Source organism: Neodiprion lecontei, chromosome 1 (assembly GCF_021901455.1).
Source record: "Neodiprion lecontei isolate iyNeoLeco1 chromosome 1, iyNeoLeco1.1, whole genome shotgun sequence".
NCBI lineage: Eukaryota > Metazoa > Arthropoda > Insecta > Hymenoptera > Diprionidae > Neodiprion > Neodiprion lecontei.
The window spans coordinates 30,728,629-30,743,436 of NC_060260.1; the positions used below are offsets into that span (position 1 = coordinate 30,728,629).

General features: G+C 34.9%; 3 protein-coding genes and 1 long non-coding RNA gene across 10 annotated transcripts in view; 2 read left to right on the top strand and 2 right to left on the bottom strand.

The window, feature by feature from the left end:
* LOC107222018 (low-density lipoprotein receptor) overlaps positions 1-5,976 on the top strand; it is a 29,780-nt gene extending 23,804 nt beyond the window's left edge. For 5 of the 6 annotated variants that reach the window (XM_046746145.1, XM_015661215.2, XM_015661213.2 and 2 more), the window contains 5 exons: positions 110-401; positions 498-978; positions 1,488-1,571; positions 2,728-2,996; positions 3,576-5,976. In XM_046746145.1, the coding sequence (XP_046602101.1) occupies positions 110-401; positions 498-978; positions 1,488-1,571; positions 2,728-2,996; positions 3,576-3,620 (1,171 nt within the window). In that variant the 3' untranslated portion in view covers positions 3,621-5,976. The remainder of the gene's footprint in view (positions 1-109; positions 402-497; positions 979-1,487; positions 1,572-2,727; positions 2,997-3,575) is intronic. The other variant, XM_046746313.1, reaches the window with a different exon arrangement.
* LOC124292915 lies at positions 934-2,729 on the bottom strand. 2 transcript variants are annotated; one of them, XR_006902873.1, is made up of 3 exons: positions 2,425-2,719; positions 1,451-1,619; positions 934-1,055 (listed from the first exon to the last, which is right to left on the bottom strand). It is a non-coding gene; the product is annotated as an uncharacterized LOC124292915 (long non-coding RNA). The 2 variants fall into 2 exon arrangements; XR_006902871.1 differs by lacking the exon at positions 934-1,055 and having other exon boundaries at positions 1,247-1,619; positions 2,425-2,729.
* Positions 5,977-7,591: 1,615 nt separating the features above from the next.
* LOC107222019 (very-long-chain enoyl-CoA reductase) lies at positions 7,592-10,458 on the top strand. The gene is made up of 5 exons (XM_015661218.2): positions 7,592-7,786; positions 7,861-7,908; positions 8,000-8,310; positions 9,660-10,069; positions 10,168-10,458. Exons 1-5 carry the CDS (start codon positions 7,781-7,783, stop codon positions 10,293-10,295), a joined length of 903 nt encoding a protein of 300 aa, XP_015516704.1. The 5' UTR covers positions 7,592-7,780; the 3' UTR covers positions 10,296-10,458.
* Positions 10,459-10,460: 2 nt separating this feature from the next.
* On the bottom strand, positions 10,461-14,806 carry LOC107222017 (cilia- and flagella-associated protein 57). The gene is made up of 4 exons (XM_015661212.2): positions 14,500-14,806; positions 12,895-14,404; positions 12,626-12,799; positions 10,461-12,559 (listed from the first exon to the last, which is right to left on the bottom strand). Exons 1-4 carry the CDS (start codon positions 14,700-14,702, stop codon positions 10,790-10,792), a joined length of 3,657 nt encoding a protein of 1,218 aa, XP_015516698.1. The 5' UTR covers positions 14,703-14,806; the 3' UTR covers positions 10,461-10,789.
* Positions 14,807-14,808: the final 2 nt, after the last annotated feature.

Below are 14,808 nucleotides of genomic sequence, written 5' to 3' on the forward strand. Positions count from 1 at the left end.
TAAGCAACTGATCACATTTCATACTTAGCTTGGCAATTCTATCTTACAATAAAAACAATAAACTAACATTACTCACTGACTGACTATTTAACATCTTAATGTGTTTCAGAGCTCCTATTGACGAGGGTAATGAACGAACTGTTGTCATTGATCGTGATCTAACCACATCAGATGGTCTTGCTGTAGATTGGATTTATAATCACATATACTGGACGGATGCTGAAAAAAATACAATTGAACTGGCAAATTTTGAAGGTAACATGAGAAAAACTCTGATAAAAGATCGCGTACAAGAACCAAGAGCAATTGCTGTCAATCCACTGGAGGGTTGGATGTTCTGGACAGACTGGGGTGACGATGCTAGAATTGAAAGAGCTGGGATGGATGGCTCACACCGTTCGGTAAGATTCCTCTGACTAAATAGGTAGTCCCTCAAACAGAAGCTTCCTGCAACATATGTGTATAGATTTTATTAATAATTTTACGTTTAATAACAGATCATCGTAGGAACCGAAGTGAGATGGCCAAACGGCTTAACGTTGGATTTAGTTGGAAAGAAATTATATTGGGTAGATGCAAAATTGAACAAAATTGCTTCTTGCAACTACGACGGATCTGGGAGACGGACTGTATTATACTCGCCTGATATTCTCAGGCATCCGTTCAGCATTACAACGTTTGAAGATTACATTTTCTGGACAGATTGGGATAAAGAAGCTATTTTTAAAGCAAACAAATTCACCGGCAAAGAAGTTGAGGCGATAACTTCTGTGAGGTCTGTTCAACACCCAATGGCTGTACACGTGTATCATCCGTATAGGCAACCTGATGGAAAAAATCAGTGTCAGGCAGTAAATGGGCACTGTAGTCACCTTTGCTTACCAGCACCAAAGATCAGTGCAAAATCCCCTCTTCTCAGTTGTGCTTGTCCAGACGGGCTCAGGCTTTTACCCGATGGTCTCATGTGTGTCGAGAATGGTAAGTCACAATGAAACTTTGCAGACAAATAGCTGGCAACAACTTATTGCTTGGGAATGCTAGATTGTGTGCCGTATCTAGAAAAAGATTATGATTGATACTGGGCATTGTGACAGTATCTCATCATTATTCAAAATTGTTTGGAAGTTCAATGCTTCGCTTCATCACGTTCCTCGGATCTGTTTTTTCCTTTTCTTTTTCCAAGATAACACTTAGCGTTTTTGAGTCCAGTTAGTCCAAGCTTGAAGATTTATTTTTAGAATCAAAGTAATCCGTATCATTTTCATCACCACCCATGGCGTGACAAAAATTAGAACTTTACTAATGAGGGCTGGTGTGAATGCCACGGATTATCATTACGTCTCATCTATCCATTGGTTTTATTATTTCTTTGTATTGGATTTCATTCAAGGGGTGCAAGAATTTATTTTTAATTCGTAAAATTTGATATTTATAAATATTCACTGTTTACGTTTGCATCGATGTTGCATGAAAATGGGGTATTCCAGTAACGACAACAGTCGCACCAACCACCCAAGCTGTCACGGTGCCATTCAAGAGGTTTGAACCTCCCAAGGTCACAGGTTCAAGTAGTAAGTATGCAATTGGGTAGTTTACAGCATTTTTTTAATACAGATCACCTAAAAAAAGTGTTTTGTAAATAATCCCCTGTCACAAAGATTCTATAATAACGTCTCAGCATTTACTTTTCATTCCTTTTTTTTTTTTTTTTTTATTCCAACTCTAGATTAAGTCATTGTAGGTATGTAGATGGATCGATAATATATTGTGATATCTGATGTGATTATCAATGTCTTGCTGTGTAACTGTACAAACATGCTTCTTGATTCCATCATTGAAACTATGCATCAGCATACGCCTATAATTTTTACCTCCAAAATTTATGCACATTCAGATTTTAACTTTGTATTTCTTAGTTGTATATCGTTTTATACCGTAAGAAAAACTAAAGAGAAACCAAATTAGCGAAATTCCGATTAAATTGATTGAGTTCAATAAATTCATGGTTTTCAATGTCAAAGAACTTTGGCTAACGATAGAAAACTTATTGTGGTGACAATCAAATAAAAAGTTACACAAAATGTTCTACAAATTACGATTCAGTTATGTAGTATACAGATAGTTATTTCAGAAATCGCTCCATAAAACCTTGAAATTCATATAAAGGCTATTCATCACTATATTTCATGAAATGAGCTCAGGCCATTTATTGAGAATGTTGGTAATATTCAATGTTTTCTAAATTTGATTTTGTTGCTAAAACGAGGTGCATGAATCAGATTGATTCAGCATTGGGCTATAGAAATGCAGCATGATGCATGTGCATGGTTTATCCATACACATTGGTATGAGCATTCACTCAAATTCACAATTTGAGAAATAACATTAAAATTAGTGAACTTGTTAATCTTATGAACAACTTACTATCTTTACCCCTCATTCTGTGATTTGATTCTTATACCAATTGCTGTCATTACTACTATCGTCAATCAGTAATGCCAATTAGAATTCCCAATTTCCATTCGCAAGTTTGTAAGCTTTTCTTACCAGTCAGCAAGTCTCAGTTTTCTAAAAACAAAGACCTCTTTTATAGAGCTTATCGATTCATATTCTATGTGAATTGTCTGAAAATAAATCATAACACCCAAACAAGTCCAGTAAAAATCAGATTTATGTTTAATAGTTGTTGCAATAATATTAAAGATTAACCATACGAATTTATAACAGGACCAACAAATGGCACAGATGGCAACGGAGGAGCTGGCTTTTCCGAAGAAAACACAGATCGTGGAATAGTGGCTGGAATTGTAATAGGAGTGGTAACAGTTGGCCTTGCTGTACCGGCTCTTGTAGCCTTTTTGTGCTACAGGCATTACCTACATCGCAATGTCACAAGCATGAACTTTGACAATCCCGTGTACAGAAAAACAACTGAAGATCAATTTAGTTTGGAAAAAAACCGTTTCCCACTTCCTGCTACAACAGTTGGCGAAGAGGTAAGCTTTATCATCAAGAATTTGAACTATATACATATAGGTGTTTGAAATTAGTGACCACTGTGGTTAAATATTTAAAGAGATTCGTCGAAGTTGGTCATGGTAAAATATCTTTTTATTGATTATTTGAATGGTTGCGACGTTTCGATCAGCTACGGCCAAGCATCTTCAGGCTTCCTCCTGACGTCGCGAGACAATAACACTTTAAGCTCGTAGGATCGTTAATAATTATTGTGTGAAGATGATTGGCCATACCCGATCGAAACGTTGCAACCATTTAAATACTCAATAAAAAATTTTTTTACCATGACCAACTTCGACGAATCATTCTTAATATATACATATAGGTATGAAATGTTGTGGCAGGATTTTTCTGGAAAAAATGTATCTATGACACTTAGCAACTGCAGCATAATTTATAATTTGAAGCTATTGTCATAGTTCAACATGAAAATAAGGTTCTTTCAATTAGTCAATTACTATTGTTATCAAAGCGAAACATCAATGTCATTTACCAGATGAATTGTAAGTTTTGTTACTTCAACCATTGTAAAATTTAAATTATTTGTTTCCAAACAGGCTCAGGAACCATTAACAAGTCCCGGAACCAATGATTATGTTTAAGACTTACTCGGCCTGCCATGGGGCCGTACAGCAGGTCAAGAAGCAAGCAAAAAATAATGAATGAATCAAAAATGTTCATCAAAATCTAACTGCGATGGTGCGAAACACATGCCTGCCCAAATGCCCGCCCACCTGCCTGCCTGTTTGTCTGTCTGTCTGTCTGCCTGTCTGTTTGTCTGTTTGTCTGCTTGCCTGCCTGCCTGCCAACTCAGCTGTGATTATGTTTACTTTCTGTACTGTGTTTGTTACTTTGAAATTTGATGAAAAGGAAACTAACTTAGGCCACTTGATATATTTCGTTCGCACGTTTATCACTTTTGCCGATAGATATAAAAGGAGAAAGTACCCATAATATAACTATAATCATTTTCCTTACATCTCACGAAAAGATAACATTATGTTATGTGTTTGCAATCAAATGCTGCAAATAATGGATATACAACTGATGGGCATTCTAAATTCATCTCTCGATTACTAGTATAATATTTCTCAGGTCTTGATCGCAAAAGTAAGATAATTGTGTTTAAAATGCAGTGCTAAAATTATATATCTACGTAATGTTTCAACTTAACAATGATTAGAAAAAAAATTACATTTTCATAATATATGTTGAGATATTAATTCAAAATTAACACTTGAATTTACCGCTATTCAAATTTATGATTAACATGCGGTAAACTACTGTAATTGTGATTATTTACCAAGTTATTAATTTTAAATCCAATTAAATATGTCAAATGAATAATTTGTGAATTGAAGAGTAAAATTATCAGTTTTAAATTTGGAAAGACATAGATATTTGCTGCCACATACTTGAAAAAATTTCTCCTTTTATTGCTTTAGGCTCTGAGTGGTCGAACGGTACTTGGCACGTACGTCCAAAAGTAGCTGCTCATTTCGGGATGAGTAACTCATATCACAAAAGCCATTCTAATTAGATTCTTTTAGTTAATTGTCCTTAAGATTACGTATTAGTGTTAATAAAAAAGCAACATAGATGTAATAAGAGCAGCTCAATGACACTAAGTGTGACTGTGCGTTTGTTAGTTAATCCAAGCTATGGTACGGTTCTCAACCTACTAAAAGTCAGTGTATGAGTATGTGTGTAGAAATAAAATCTCAAAATAAGAATTATACTTATTAATAATATTATTAATTATTATATTACACTATTAAATGTGAGATTTTTATGTTTTACTCATAAATTCTAGATATCTCCAAAATATTAGTCAGCTTAGATGCCCGACGATAGTTAAAAATAACATACTACGGCAAGATTTTTGCTTGCAATGAAAAGAAAGAATATTAATTAGTAAAAAAAAAATAAAAATCATTAATGCGGATGGAGTGGAGGGGAGGGAGCGCAAACTATGCGAGTAACAAAAAATGTCGAAGTTTCTTTGAGCCAAAGAATTTATCAATTTAGCTATTCAAATTAACTTGAAAGATTGTAGCTCTATTATTGTTTTAAAAATTAATTTTACTCGTGCTTATATATTAACACAAGATATTCTACAGAATCATCGATCAACAATTCTCATACTTATATAAGTTATTACAATTATTATATCCCCATTTCTATTTAGGCCATTTTTAGTGTGAAAATTAATATTGTAGTTTCACTATTTATACTTTACTAAAATATTTAAAAAACAAAGTATATTTCTGTAGTATATGCGCTGGCTGGCACATTTAACGTGTTATCATTGATAGTTGAAGAATGAATTCTGCAAAATAATCAAACAAACGAAAGTAAATGCGCAGATAGAAATTTTGAGTGCTGAAAAGTGTACGTCACTAATGAAGTCAGTTTATTCATCATTTTTACCGTAGCGTTGTGTCTGATTGTTTGATAAGTACTTGCAGATAGGTCTACTGCCTATTGATTGAATTGTATAGCAATTGATCCTTGTATTTTACATAGGCATAAGGTAACGTGGCAAATTGGAGGATGCGTGAATGAAAATGTGCAAAATTAAGAATTAGATCAAACTAATTTGAATCGATTTAATAGGGAGAATGTATATCCGTGTGAATGTTCAGATTTTTATGTACGAGTCAGACGGCATATCCTAGCCATTTTACCCGCCAAAATCGTGTCAAACATTGTTTCTATATACATTATTATCACTACGTACGCATGGGTATGTATGTATATACACACACATCTGTATTTATATATATATATATATACACACATATATATATATACACATAATTATACATAAATAAATACATTATAAATCATACTATTGTAATTGTCATATTATTATCGTAACCATGTAAAATGTAAAATTTGTAAATAAGTAAGGATAAATATATGTATAATAAACTATGCAAGCAATTTTTAAACCTACTTTAAAACCACGACCTTGTACATTGCAAGTCACGTATTCAAGTTTAGATCTGCAATTAAACCTATGGGTTATTATTCGACGCGAAACGGGACGGGTTTCGGCCGATGGTCAACGAATTTAACGTTCGGAGCAGTCAGAGTCTCGTTCCTTACCATCTTATGAAGAATCTTCCATAGCTTAATGGGTCGCAAATAATTCGAAAATCGTTATTGAAGGAATTTTTCTGAGGATCTACTCGATTCACTTGAAAATTTTACTGAACTCAATTCAAGTTGTTGGAAAAAAACATTTAAAAACTGTCAATTTTTAATCAAATATTTTCGAAAATATATTGCTGACGTACAAAAAAAAAACAAAGGACGGCCAACAATGATACCAGCCTTTTTTCACAATTCGAACTGTGTTCGGTAAAATTTTCAAGTGAATCGAATAGATCCTAAGGAAAATTCCTTCAAAATCGCGATTTGTGGGGCGTCAAGAATTATTTGCGACCCAAAACTATGGAAGACTCTTCACAAGATAACAAATAATGAGATTCTAGCCGCACGTCAACTTCGTTGACCATCGGCCGAAACTTGTCCCATTTCGCGAGGAATATTCTCTATACATTATATCTAGATGTCGCGTAATTACTCTGGAGCAAATGCATTTTCTCGAAAATGATACAATCTGAGAATAACAACGTAACTTACGCGATATTTACGTACGTCTGAAAATAACTGGTAATCGCGATAATTTACTAATGTAGCGCCTTATCAATTTATTAACTCAAAAGGCCATGTAATTACAGTACATCGAAGTGTATCAAACGATTCAACATTAACTGTACTGGTACTTCAAACATCCCTATTATTACCATAGTAAATCCGGTCGTTTGTGCAGGCCTGGTATGGCCAGTGTTAATATAGGTATACCGTATTGGCTATTGAACGTTTGTAAAAACGATTGTATTCTAAATACTTGTGACCTCACATCAAGACTAACGTTACCGACTAACTTTTAATTTCAAATAGATTCGCCTAGGTTTCAATTTCATTTTAATGGAAATCAGGTAAGTTTATAACTTGCCTCTGCTACAGCAAGGCCGATTAAAGTAAAAACCATTGCTTACCCTACCATACATTTTTAATATTACTTATATAATAATTTCCTTTGACAAAATATGTAAAAACTAGTTGCATGTTTAAATTACAAGTTGCAAAATTAGCAACATAATCAATTTTGCACTTGCCGCTGATCGAAATACGTTATATAATGCACGTACATAGCTATAAGCAACATAACCAAACCGCACAAAGGTCAGCAAGCGACTATTGATGGAATTTCTGAATAAATTAAGAAAAACTTCTAGAATTTGAATAATTAGTGAATACGAAATGTTCAAAGGTCGGGCATAAATGTCATTCGTTTTAGTGCCTCCGGGGGAAAGGTAAATATTAAAATAATACCGGTTTTAAATTATCTTCTCTAGGCGTATTACAGAACGTAAGGAGTAATGAATAGAAATAATAAATATCCAATCAAAAGCGATGTTTGCCGATAGACGTCTCTAAAGATTCATTTCTATTGTAAATCGTAATTATTTCCTGTTCTCATCGAGCACCTGTTTTCAACGTGAAATGGACTTTGGCCTACGTGATAATTATCATAAGTCTATCGACCAATGACGGTAACCAGCAACAGCGCGACTAGACGGCGACTCGGCGAAGCATGTGCGAATGAGCTGAGTCAGGAGCAGGACCGATTGGGCCTGACTGGAATCTATTGAATTGAAGGCAAACAGTCAACTACGAATTCGACGCGATGGAGGTAACCGATACGAAAATAACTGAATTCTCATAACTTGATTAACTAACTATTTCGCGTTAAATTTTATATTTCAGATCGAAGTTTGTACCGCTGGTAATTCCAAGCTCATAGCAACGGTGAATGTAAGTAAAAAAACTACCTTTGTGGAAACTACTGAAAATCAATTCTTACGAAATGATTATAAATAACCATATTATAACTGAAAATTTACAGGTGACCTCTGATACCACCGTTAAAGAGATAAAACAACAACTACACAAGCTGAAAAAAGCACCATACCCAGAACGGCAAAGTTTGCGGTCAGATTCCAAAGGTAAATCGCTGGCCGATACGGAAACTATTAAATCACTAGGTATCAGGGCTGGTGGAAAATTGTACTTAAAGGACCTTGGGCCTCAGATTGGATGGAGAACTGTATTTCTCGTTGAGTATGCAGGACCAATTTTTGTCTATCTTTGGCTTTACCAGCGCCCATGGCTATTTTATGGTAACGTCGCAACAGCAAAAGTCGAGCCAGTTGTCGAGTAAGTTAATGTGTATATTGCTGCTACAACTATGTTATATTAGTGAATGTTCATATTCGAGGGTAACAGAAATTAGCGTTACAGTTCTTAATTGAACCAAGGGCATGATGTCTAGTCCATTATGAAATTCTGAAATCATGCAATTTGTGAACATCCAAACAATTTTGATTGGTCCCAAGAAATCGATCACTTCTCTTTTTAATGTCACATGTTTAATAGTTGTAGGAATAGGAAATAAGAAGCCTCTTATAATTTGAGCCCTTAATATTAATATTTAGTGGTTTCTGAACAAAATTTTCCATTTAATTCACATGCGGAAATAATTTTAGTTATTTCCGAATTGTATAGCTCACTAACAGGGCGATGTGCACAAATATTCAATAATTATTTTCACAAGGAATTTCATGCTATAAAAAAAAGGTCTCTTATAATGTTTTGATAAATAAACTCTTTAAAAGTTTTTATCAAGATTGTTGTTTAAAAGGTTAAAGTTGAAGTCATGTAAAAATTCACGAGATCTTTTCGAGGTTAACAGCGAAAATACTAAAACATATAATATCGGACAAATTCCAAATCAGCCCGAATAATAATTGAATGACATGATATCATGGCAGCTGTAATGCTTTACAAAAAAAAAAAACAACCACAATATTTTGTGATAAGTCTAGTATTTTCGCTGTTAATCTCGAAAAAAGTGAATTCTTACATGATTTGAACTTTAACCTTGAATAACTTTTGCAAGAGTTGAGTTATCAACAAAATATAAGAGCGCTTTTTTGTAAAGCATTAAATTCCATAGATAAATATGTAGCAGACATTTATGTGTGTACATTGCCTCATTACTGATCCACAAAATTCAAAAGTAACTAAAATTATTTTCTCATGGTAATTAAATAAGAAAGTGAAAATTTACTTTCAGGAACCACTAAATATTAATATCAAGGGCGCAAATTATAACAGATGGCTTATTTCCTTTTCCTATAACTATTAAACATGTAATACTAGAAAAAAAAATAGCCAATTTTTTGGAAGCAGTCTACTAAACATGATAAATGATTCAGTGATGCATTTGTCATTCTATCATACAAAACTAATGTTCCTGATTTTTCAAGTTACTATTTGTAAATCAGGAATAGATTCCTATGCTTATCAAGTTTAATACATTATCGGTTAGGTGATATGATTGGTCTCGATAATCAAAGATCTAGACATCATAGAAATATCCCAAAATCATTAAATTACTTCAAATATTTCTCTTCAACGAGAAGCAAAAATCACTTACAGAAGTGATTCATTTGCCAACGAATTGTCAATTCGATGAATAATTCTGTTATATTTTTCAAATATAGCTGGGCAGCAGCTTGTTGGGTAATACATTATGCCAAACGGTTATTGGAAACGATTTTCGTCCACCGCTTCAGTCATGGTACCATGCCACTGCGGAATCTTTTCAAGAATTGTTCGTATTACTGGTTATTTGCGATGTATGTTGCCTACCACATCAATCATCCATTATATACCGCTCCCGATCAGTCAGTGTCATACATTGGACTCGCCATTTTCGCAATATCCGAATTGGGGAATTTGAGCATACATTTGGCTTTGAGAAATCTCAGACCTGCTGGAACTACAATCCGAAAAATTCCAGTTGGTACTGGAAATCCATTAACTGCACTGTTCAACTTTGTATCATGCCCAAATTACACATACGAATTTGGAAGTTGGCTTGGTTTCACCATCATGACAAAATGTCTTCCAGGTATGTTGGAGCCCAGTGTTCATCTTTTAGTTTCTTTGCCAAAAAGTTGCATGGATTAATTCGTTACTTGATTTTGAATGTAATATTTTTATTTTCAGCCGGCATATTCGCATTGGCCGGAATGTACCAGATGACCATGTGGGCGTTAGGAAAGCATAGAGCTTATAAAAAGGAATTTTCAAACTATCCTCGCAACCGTAAAGCTATTATACCTTTTCTTCTATAAACTGGGGCATAATATAATGTAATTAGTGTCTAGGGTTGATATTTCCAGAAATATTCAAAAAAATTTTTTTAATTTATCTACTTAACCACTTATTCTGATGACACAGAATCTAGAGAATTTAAGTACTGTTACTGTTTTATAAATAAACCGTTTTTTCAATTGACAGCTGTATTTTAAACCATCTAATCACTGGTAAAATTCAGCACGTTTTGTATTTTTGATTTATTTTTGTATATTATGTCACTTTGAAATTACGTACACCTCTTCATGCATTGAAGATCTTATGTTGTTTAGCTAATAACTTGGACAAACATACTATTCGTGAATATGTCAAATCAATGTACATACTGTCATTGGATTATCAATGATTGGCAATAGAAACAACCTTGTATTTTGAAGTAAGAATATACGTTCATGGTTACTTTACAAGTAATCACTTTGTCATGGTTGATAATAATGATCGTAACTGTAAATGTACAATGAATTTTCCATATTCAAAATGGTTTCCTGGAAACTTCGGGACTATCAGGAGGTAATTTAGCTAGAAGCCTTTTAATATCATCTTTTAACACTTCGATCATTTTTTCACAATCTCGCATTTGCGACTTGTAGTTATTTTGTAAAAGAACATGACCATGACAGGCCTGTGCAAGCTTGTTTCTCGCTTCTTTTGGATTCATTTCCTTACCCGTTAACCCAAGTAAACTCTCCATATCAAAAATGTGTTTGTGCGCTCCATTAAGTTCCTTTCTCAAAGCATTCAATTCTACTATTAAGACAACATTTTCTTCCATTATCTTATCAACATCTTTGTTACTACCTGAGTCGTCGTGACGTATTTGTTTCTGTAAAGATTTCACTGTTCTTTCTAAATGATCTCTTTGCCTCATAAATTCACACTGTGCTTCTAAGTCCGCCGCACGATTGCGCAAAAATTCGTCTTGATCACTATATTTATGGTAAAGATTTTTTACAGCTATTTTCAAAGCATGCGGATCTTGTATAAGATTAGCTGTATCGAGTAAATCAATTCGTATTTTTCGTAAGAGTAGCTGAGATGTCCTATTACGCTTAACTTCAGATAGAATTTCATGTCTGGCACTAGATAGTTTTTCTCTCAGTTCGTACAGCTGCAACTCTAAACTAACATTAGTCTTATGAAGATTTACCAATTCCGTTTCCATATCTTGTATTTTTTCTTTCAGATCTTTGATTTCTTTATCTCTAGGCTCTATTTGGTTTTTTAATTCTTGAATTTTGTAATCAAGTACAAATTTAAACTTCTCCAACTCCTGGTTATTCCGTTTAAGATCACAAATTAATTTTTCCTTATCTTGAATTGCAATATCTCTCTCACCAATTTCTTTCTTCAGATCAGCAACATCTTTCTCCAGACTTTGGATGATAGTTTGAAACTGTGCAAGCTCAGTTTGGAGATGAACCACATGTCTTTTCAGTTCATCGATCTCTTTCTGACTTGCGGTAAGCTTGTTACGCTGTACCCCTATTTCTCCCGTCAATTTTAAATTTGTCTGCCTCTCAGAATGCAACTGACCTTCGTAATTGGTACGAACTTCAAGTATTTCACGATCTGCATCATCTTCTATTTGCCGTTTCAGCTGCTCATGGAGTCGTACTGAATGTGCCATCATCTCGTGTGCTTCTTCAAGTTGAACCGCGTTCTCGTGAAGTTGAGCCTCGTAAGAAGTTGTTAACTTTTCCAATCCAGTAACCCGAAAGGACTCAAGTTCTTCCAATCGTTTTTCGTAGTTTTCTCTCATCGCATTGTTACGTTCTTCAAACGCATGATACTTGTCATACTCAGTTATCAGTTTCAAGTCGTAACTAATTTCCATCCGTTGCATTGCCTCTTCGTGCGCAGCCTTCATTCTGACTATCTCAACGTTAATGTTATTCAATTCGTTGGTCTGATCCTCTTGCAGCTTATCAATTTTGTCTTTCAACTCCTCTATAGCTTCACAGTATCCCTGATGAACATCCCGCAAGGTATCATTGTGTTGAACTTCCGTTTGTCGCATGTGGTACGCGTGCTCCGTTTCTAGTTCTCTCAATCTGGTTGAGAGATCCTTTATAGTCTGTATTTTTTCTTCTAGCTCGCCTCGACTTATAAGTACCTCTCTACTGTGCTTAAAATCTTTTTTTATTTGCACAGTTTTCCCTTCTATGAATGATAGTTTCCAAATACATAACGTTCCATCGACACCAGTAGAGACCATCATTTGTTCGTCATAAGAAAGAGCCATCTATGACACAGTTGATACATGTGAAGAACAATTATAAAATCCAACTATACCTTTCTTTGAACATACCTTGGTGATGTTGTTACAGTGGACACGAAAATCTGCATATTCCATTCGATCTTGCAGTGGGCATTTGAGCGATAAAATAACCCCTCCAGGGCACGCGACAAACATTAATAGATCTGCCTTTCCCATCACAATAAACATTAACTGGTGTCCCGGTATACTGTATTCATGCATCACCTTCATCAACGAAATACATTTGTTATTTTCTCCTTATACTCAAGTAGGTGTGATTATCTCCTATATATGAAATTAAAATGTGAAATATGTATTACCGTGCTGTCTTTGATCTCTCTTAACTGATTGTCACTCCCAATGCAAAATGATGTTACTCCATCAGCCGTATTCACTACGCTACTCAAAACTATGCCTTTTAAGATGACTTCCGCACATCGCTGACCAGTCGTCATGTCCCATTCATATATAGCTCCCTCCAATCCTACACTTATTAGTTTCAAGTCCGATTGACTCCACGTCATACCTTCAATTCTCCCTGTGTGCCCTTTTAAAACGAAGAGATTTCGAAATCCAATTGTAGTGTAAACTTGGATGATATTTCCATTAACAGCAGCAAAAAGATGTCCATTGTAACTGAATGCAACATCCTTGCAATTGCGTATTGGAAACTCTTGCATGGGAACAAGATCATCAATAAGTATGATCATAAATCGAAGTTTATCACTAAACCCAACAAGGCAGAAGTGACCTGTAGGATGTATCGCGACACTGTAAATATCTTCCATGTATTGCTTCATCATTACTAAGCTTTCATTTTCGTAATCCCACATTCGAACAGTACGATCCAATTCCCCACAAGTCATAAAAATTGGCTTCCAGCTGCACATAGATAGCCCAACAATTGGACCATGATGAAGTTGCTGACCTAATGGTTTCAGAGCTTGTGGTTCAGGGTCCATGTTTATATCAGGACCCCATAATTGTGCTCGAAATAATTGGGACCATCCTGTAGTTACAATTAAGCGGTCGCAACTCACATTCACATTAATCGTGTTAATTTGGTAGAGTTCTGTGTTGTCTTCTTTAGATACTTGCACTGGTACAATGTAAATATTCCGCTTTTTGTACTTGTGCTGGCCCTCTTTTTCAAAGAGGACAATAGTGCCAGATCCAAAGCCAAATGCAAATCCCTTTGCAAATGCTACTAGACAACGAACATCATGTTCCCAGATTCCGTCATCTCCACCTTCTAAGCTGGTCAGTGATCCAGAGACTTGCATTACATATTCTTCCCGAATCTTCAAATTCATGGTCAATGTTTCAGCCATCTTGTAAATATTTTTCAAATCACCATTTTCGAGATAAAGTATTCTGCCATCTCGAGTTCCAGCAAGAAGTCTGTCTGTATTGAGCCATGCCATTGAACAAATTAACAAATTGTCAGCCTTTGCAAAGCCATAAGGACGCCAGACACTCTCAGATACCGTCAAAAATTTGAAGCAATATGGGCCACCCACTGCTACAACCCCGAGTTCGCCTGGATTGCAACAAATTACTTTAACAATAGCTGCTGGATTCTGAGGGTTTCCAACTTTCACACTGGTTTCTACCTTTCCTTTATCCCAATTGTAAAAGAGCATCGTTTGATCAGTTTCACCAGTAACACCTGCCAAATATTTACTGTCAAAAGTAAATGAGATGCAATTGAACTTCGTAACTCCTGGAGCATCGTAGGGGATACCCAAAGATTTTCTTCTCTTTAACGACACAATGTCGTAAACAGAAATGCTTGGCTTTTCTCCAGTTTCGCATACCGCAACGAATTTTCTTGACGAGAAAAATATGTTAGTATCATATACATTGCTTTGAGACACAAATTGTATTATATGAAATTTTTTTTCAATAAGTGTTAAAATACTCACTTATTTGGAGTCAGCGCTATAATGTTAATAAGACGCTTGTCTGGTAATCTGATTAGTCTTTGTTTCTTTTGATTAAAATTGTGTACAGCAAGTGCACTACCTACAGGGTACAAAACTTCGGCATCCGATACGTACTGTGCATTGCCATATATCTCTGTTCTAAGACCGTAAAAAACTTTAGATTGCAACAGCGGTATTGCCATGTTTATACTAGTTCTACTACAACTAGTTCTTATTTTTTGATCTACTGTATGAAATGTCAAGGAATATTTTAACGAATTTGAGGACAATATTGTTGAGTAGGTTTCC